General features: G+C 42.7%; 1 protein-coding gene across 1 annotated transcript in view; it reads left to right on the top strand.

The window, feature by feature from the left end:
• The first annotated feature begins 1,748 nt into the window (after positions 1-1,748).
• rapgef1b (Rap guanine nucleotide exchange factor (GEF) 1b) overlaps positions 1,749-7,500 on the top strand; it is a 79,451-nt gene continuing 73,699 nt past the window's right edge. The window contains exon 1 of the mRNA XM_036588770.1: positions 1,749-1,967. Within this exon, the coding sequence (XP_036444663.1) occupies positions 1,940-1,967 (28 nt within the window). The 5' untranslated portion in view covers positions 1,749-1,939. The remainder of the gene's footprint in view (positions 1,968-7,500) is intronic.

The following is a 7,500-nucleotide window of genomic DNA, read 5'->3' as shown; positions in this document are numbered from 1 at the left end:
AGGTCAGAAATGCCTCTAAGTTCACATTGAGCAGATCCGCTCAGTCAGAAACGCCGCAGAGCGAATTTCAGTCTCAGTCAATATTATTCATTTAGAAGCCCGAGTCTCTTATTCAATCGTAGCAGTCTCGACACAAACCTCTACTGAGGCCCTAAGGACATTATTAATTATAGAAAAGTAATAATTCATAATAAGTTCGCATTCCCTCGCAATAGTTTTGCGTTTTCTCGCAATAATTTTACTTTTTCTCACAAATGTTTTGCATTCTCTCGCAATAGTTTTGTTTTCTCTCACAAATGTTTAGCATTTCCTCTAAATAATTTTGCGTTGCCTCGCAATAATTTTGCTTTTTTCACAAATGTTTTGCATTTACTCTAAATAATTTTGTTGCCTTGCAATAATTTTGCATGTTTCTCATAAATTTTTGCATTCTCTCACAAACTTTTGCATTCTCTCGCAATAATTTTGTTTTCTCTCATAAATGTTTTGCATTTCCTGTAAATCATTTTGTTGCTTCGCAATAATTTTGCGTTCCCTCACAATAATTTTGCTTTTTTTCTCACAAATGTTTTGCATTCTCTCGCAAATGTCTTGTGTTTCTTCACAAATGTTTTACGTTCCCTTCAATAAGTTTGCGTTCCCTTAGAAATGCAATAGATTTTGCATTGGAACCCAAAACCTTTGCGAGGGAAATTAAAAATAATAGGCCTAAAAGGGAACGCAAAAACACTTTACGAGGGAACGCAATGTCTTTGCGTTTATTTTCTGAAAGGCGCTTTAGGGGCTCCGTAAACCTCACAGTCAGGTTCAGGGAGCTGAACCTCTAGTTCTAGTGTCGCCTCCTGCTCGCTCTGTAGTGCACCACACACCAGGTCAGGAAATACAGCCTTCTGCACCCAAACAGTGCACTGCATGTTCAGTAGGGGGCCGTTTGGGACACAGCCAAACACAAGTACACTAACAACGTACAGCGTTTTAGCCTGAATGACTGGTCAGAAGCCCTGAATCAACACATACCTCACATGTCCGTTCTCGAGTGGGCCACATCTCCTGCACAGCGTCCAAAGCCAATGAATAAACAGATATGAGGTGTCGTTGTTCGCGGTTGATTCCAGCCGGCAGGTGGCGCTGTTCTGGTCCGGTCAGTCTCGCTCCGCTGGCACCGCTGGCATCAGACGGGACTCCGCCAGCGAGTCACCAGCGGAGATGGAAAGATCGTTTCAGTTCACGGAACCGATTCTTCTGAACTGTCCGTTTCAATGAATCGAACGTCCGATTCGACGAATCATTGATTCACAAATCAAGTCAACTGACATTCCATTTGATTTGCGGTCATAACACGGACATAAACATTGCGTAGACTTTAATATACTAGCAGAAGGCATTTTTGTAAATTGTGTATGTAAATGTTGTGCAAATAAACACATTTCAAAAGGCAAGACCTGAACACAAATCTTTTTTTTAATAGATTGTCCTTTTCTTTTCAGTTCCACCCTTCAGAAAATCTCCTATAATCACATACATACCTACGAAATCCTTACATTATTTTTGTACAATCATACTTTTGCATATATAAATATATGTATTAACATAAATATACATTCTATTTTTCTTCTATATAAAACTTTGCAGGTCACATCATTCACTTAAAAAGAAAGAATAAATCGTATTTGCTAAAAAAAAGTTCGATTCAGCGGCAATCATGAATCAGAAAACAACCGATTCAAACGAACCGAGTGATTCGGACATCGCCAGTCAGCAGCCTGAGCTTTCGCCGTGTCTCCAGCATGAGCCCAGCGGACTGTATGGATCAGCCCGAGGGGGTTATTTAACGGAAAAAGCAGTCCCACCGCTCGATTCGGTTCAGATGTTCGGCTGACGAAGCGACCGTGTCGTGTTTTTCCGTGTGAGTGAGGAGGAGGACGCGGCAGCAGCGACTATGTCGGGAAAAATAGAGAGCAAACAAGGTAAGTTGATCCCGGCTGGCCCGCTCTTCTCTCCCTTCTCCGGCCGAGACGGGGGGCTTCGGCTCCGGCTTCGGCTCAGGGGACACGTAGGCCCGCTCTGGGGGCTGTTTCGGCCCCCGTTCGCACATATACCCCCTTTTTTCTGTCACATGTACCTCAGGTTTGGTGGTCCGCGGCTGATAAAGCCCTGTTTGTCGGCGCTAGCCTGGAGAAAAGGATTCTGTTTTGAGGGGTGAAAAGCCGTTAGCTTGCGGCTAACGCTGCTCCGCTTCTCCACACCCCGCAATTAACGGCGTCTGAAACAGCCGTTTTCCGTGAATAAACGTTGGTCATGTATAGTGTGTGTTTAAATCATAAAAAGGCCACTCGCTGGACTAATTTTGTGAGCTCTGTGGGGAGAAATGGCCGTTTAAGCAGCGGTATAAACCGCCACACCGCTGCTGTTGTCAATCTTGGACGGTTAGTTAGAGGTTAAGGCTGGGAGCAGATGGGGAGGTCGGGGATCGGTGCTGGTGGAGTTTATTGTCATTTTTTACCCTTTTATTTTATCTCATTTTTTAACATTCGAGCTCTGAAAGATAGATAAGAGCTTTATAGCTGAGAAACTGTTTTATTATATGTACAGCTATCAGCCATAACACTGAAAACACCTCCTTGTTTCTACCCACACTGTCCGTTTAATCAGCTCCACTGACCGTATAGGAGCACTTCGTAGTTCTACAGTTACAGACTGCAGTCCATCTGTTTCATAGTTTGTTACCCTGTTCTTCAATGGTCAGGACCTCCACAGAGCAGGTATTATTCGTCTGGTGGATCAATCTCAGCAGTGACACTGACGTGGTGGTGCTGTGTGAGTGTGTGTTGTGCTGGTGCGAGTGGATCAGACACAGCAGTGCTGCTGGAGTCTTTAAACCACTGTGTCCACTCACTGTCCACTCTATTAGACACTCCTACCTTGTCAGTCCACCTTGTAGATGTAAAGTCAGAGATGATAGCTCATCTGCTGCTGCACAGTTTGTGTTGGTCATCCTCTAGTCCTTCATCAGTGGTCACAGGACGCTGCCCACAGGACGCTGTTGGCTGGTTGTTTTTGGTTGGTGGACTATTCTCAGTCCAGCAGTTACACTGAGGTGTTTAAGAACTCCAGCAGCACTGCTGTGTCTGATCCACTCAGACCAGCGCAACACACACTAACACACCACCACATCAGTGCTGAGAATGATCCACCACCCAAATAGTACCTGCTCTGTGGGGGTCCTATGGGGGTCCTGACCACTAAAGAACAGGGTGACAAAGTATCAGAGAAACAGATGGACTACAGTCTGTAACTGTAGAACTACAAAGTGCTCCTATACGGTCAGTGGAGCTGATAAAATGGACAATGAGCGTAGAAACAAGGAGGTGATGTCAACATTATGGCTGATTGGTGTATGTTTGAATGGGTTCTGTGGCTGCTGGCCGTGTTGTTTACCCTTTACACTGTACGTTATGTTATATGTTATTGCACCATTGATTCTTCTTCAGTGTGCTGGTTATGATGCATGAGCTCTGGAATGTACAGCAGTGATTGGTTGGGCAATTTTGGATTCTTCTTGTTTCTACCTGAGGGGTTATGAGTTGACAGCTGAAGAAGGCGGATTCAGCAGGTTATATTCAGGGTTGGGATGTATTGGAATACAAGTATTGGGGGTATATATTTATAGTACAGGAATTAAGTATCTGTTCAGTTCAAGTTACATTGTGTAAAGGCAGTATTCAAAATACTACTTATATTTTTAGCAGCATACTTTTAGAATACCTACCCACTAAGAATATACCATCTTTTAAAGAAATGCCATCAGTGCAGGTTTATGAACTATCTTAGAATTAGTGCACTTAAAGCTTATTTACAAACTGAAGTTCCTACTAAAGCCTGAGTAGACTGATAAATCAATGTGATGATCAGTTATTAATCTCAGTGTTACTGAGCTCTGCTAAAGCCTGAGTAGACTGATAAATCAATGTGATGATCAGTTATTAATCTCAGCGTTACTGAGCTCTGCTAAAGCCTGAGTAGACTGATCAATCAATGTGATGATCAGTTATTAATCTCAGTGTTACTGAGCTCTGCTAAAGCCTGAGTAGACTGATCAATCAATGTGATGATCAGTCATCTGCTAAAGTGAGTGAGAAAGTCTTTCTGCCCATTCGTCTGTCCACTTCTGCTGTTTGCTCCATTATAGACACCTGCTGGTGTTGGAGACCCGAGCTGACAGAAGGTCATTTGCAGCCATGGGAAGGAAAACATCACTGACCAGTTTGCTTCTCAGCCACAGTTGCCCCATCAGTTCAGATGGGCTGGAGTCGGCCAGCAGTACAGCTAGTGCTGGATGGGATTGATCAAATTCAGTACCATGATATTTTCCAATCGAAGGGTTTCCTTCCAGAATGGTGTAACAGTTTTATAACAAGTAGCTGAAAAGATCTGTAATGGAAAAGCAATTATTTCTCTAATAGTGGTGTTATTAATCCGAATATAGCAATGATATTTCTTGTATGTGTCACAGTCCCACAGCAAATCCGGGGATTGAAATAGCGCATGAATACTTAAAATATTGAAAATGTAAACGTCCCCAGGAGCTCAGTCTTTTATACCTACCTCTCTGATTGATCTTGACGCCTGACATCCTTTCTTCACTGCACGTTCATTAAGACTTGGCCTCCGTTTCTGAGCTGCTGAGCTGACATAGCTGGAATGCAGCTAGTGTGTTTTGTGACATGACTGGTGTGGAACTGTGTAGAACTGAGGTGTAACCACTGTGTTGTTGAGGTAGGAGAGTAAGAGCGCACATAACGTTGCAGTGCATGCTGGGGATTGTAGTGCTGCGCACTGAAATGAGCTTATATAATAGAAAACTAAAACACTTCTGCGGATCGGGGAGGATTGTGTTGCGGGCCTTGTGTTTGAAACATGGGGTGTATATCATGAAAAAGGAAAAGAACCTCGAAAGTGATGTATTACCCGTCTGGGGACGAAACCCTTCGATAATATCTCGGTATCTAGGTGAAATTTAGGTTTGCATCAATAGTTAAATGAACACATTCTTCCTGATTGTGGCTTCTGTAAGGTAAAGGAACGTATTGCAAACCTGACAGAGCTCCTGATTCAACTGTTTCAACTAAAGGGAACCTTACACAAGTCAACTTTGCCAACTTTTCAGAAAGAAAATGTATGGTTTATTTACTTGGGGTGCATTTCAAACAGTCCATTAAAAACTATTGAGGCCAGCAAAAGGCCTGTGTTGCACTTAACTGGGTGTTTATCTGTCAGTACTGCTAAAACAAGAAAACAGCATCGCTGTGTGACACCATGACCAGTATACTGATATACCGTGTGTGTGTGTGTGTGTGTGTGTATATATGTGTGTATATATGTGTGTGTGTGTGTGTGTATGTGTGTGTATACAAACCTCGTATCTCCATTTTTGTCATTTTTCAGTTTTTGACATGATTTGAAAAGGCCTGTTACCCTTTACATTGTGTGTAAATTTCATGATGAATGGACCAAAAGAAAGAATCCAAAATGACTTGCAAAAAATTCTGGTTCCATTGACTTACATTAAAAGTACAGTATATTTTTTCCTTCTCCTGTAAAGTTACCATTTTGGAGATACTAGGTTTTGTTCTGACAGCAGCGAGATATACATAAAATCATAGAATCAGCCAGCCAGATCTTAGCTGTTTGTCAGATGTTGATAACATGAGCATCGCCCCTTTTCAAAACAGGCGCTGTCTTCACGTCCCACTGCGTGTGAATTCCTCCAGCGCCGCAGAAGGAGAAGAATGCATGTCCTCAGGCTGTTTAGAGGAGCTACACTTTGGAAGTTCTTTCGTTTTTGTCCTCGGTGCACTTTTAAGCAGCAGAACAGGAGAGGGAGCGCGGCATTACGGCGGTTATTTGGTCGAGTGTTCTGCTGTCTGTCACTCCAGTGCAAACTTACATTAGTTGACTTCAAAGATTCACAGATTTATTACCCTGAAAATAAGTGAAGCTACGTAACGGATTCAAACTTAAACAACTTTATGAATTATAGTGACTTTCTAATTTTCGCTGATCCACACTTCTGCTGCGTGTAAGTGTAACTCAAACAGCCCAATCATGTACACAGTGTCCATTGAGCTGGCAGTGCTCTTACTCTTGAATTAGTTTGGTTAACTTGAATCCAGTATTTTTCCCTCTGTAATGTACTGGCGTCATATTAAACAGACTGTTTTGTACAGTAATGAGTAAATGGCTCAGATAAGACCAGAATCACCCATTTCTGAGGGTCTGATAGCTTCATTCTGTTAGCATTCATGGCTCCAGGAACACAAAACACCATCATGGTGAAAATAACAAGCATGTAAAATGCGTCCAAACTCCACATTTAACTGGAGAGTGTGCTGTATAACTTTTTGTAAAGAGACTTATATCCGTGAATTATGTAAACGAGTTATACTTTGTTTGCGGCCATGTGATTCTGATGACGTCAGGAAGTGAAAAGCAGATTAGATGAGATGGAGCTGAGCCCGTGCCGTGCTAGTGTAGGCGATATTACGAGAGAAACCTATAAACAGAAAATCACAGCCTACATTGGAGGTGATTTTTCAACTGAACTGAGAGACTTGCTTGCTATCGAGGCAGCAGAGGCGGCTACCTCGCCCTCCTGACATCCTTCTGCTCAAGAAAACAAACGAAAGCTTTCAACAGTATGAAAGCACAGCTTTACGAGGCTGAAAGTGGCTTTCCGTTTGAATTTTCCCGCTCCACCTTAAATGATGCAGCAGTTATTGTTATGGTGCCTGACGCCAGACGGTAACTGCGGCACCATTTAAGGTGGAACGGGAAGATTGTTTTGCGCCTTTGTGCTCTTGAGTGTGTGTAGATTCGGTTCCTTCCAAGGAACAAATCCCAAATCAGAAAACACTGGTGAATCTCAGAATCTTCGTGAAAACTGCTTAAATTTCTTCTTAAGGACAGTTGGTGAAGGCCCACTGGACTGACCACCCCAGAGTCCAGACCTCAACATCAGTGATGTGTTTGATTACTTCAGAAAATGATCAACCAGCTTCTAAGACTGAACTTTGGGAGGCGTGTCTGCAGATTCTTTGAGGAACTGAAAGTGAGTCTCCTGAAAAGAATGGAAGCTGGAATAAAGATAAAGAGTGACTCACTAAATGATGATAAAATTGTTATTATATTTAGTTGTTGAGGCTTCTGTGTGATTTTTATGGTAAAAAAAACAGTTTCCGCTCTTTTTTCTGGCGCTGAAAAATGAAAATGTGTATATAAGGGCTGATTAGACTGGGAGTTGAATGTACACACACTGTTAATGTCCTCAGGTGACGTGAGGAGTTTGTGTGATGTGGAATGAGAAAATAGCGGTGGGAGAAAGACGGAGAGCCCTGGTTTAACTCGTCAGCTCATTAATAATCCCCTCGTGCTGTTAGACTGGGTGTGTTACAGCAGGCAGAGCGCTGCAGTGTGCAGAGCAGGAACTCTGGGTTAATCAGC

This window comes from Colossoma macropomum, unplaced genomic scaffold, assembly GCF_904425465.1.
Source record: "Colossoma macropomum unplaced genomic scaffold, Colossoma_macropomum, whole genome shotgun sequence".
Lineage (NCBI taxonomy): Eukaryota > Metazoa > Chordata > Actinopteri > Characiformes > Serrasalmidae > Colossoma > Colossoma macropomum.
This window is presented reverse-complemented; position numbering and strand designations above follow the sequence as displayed.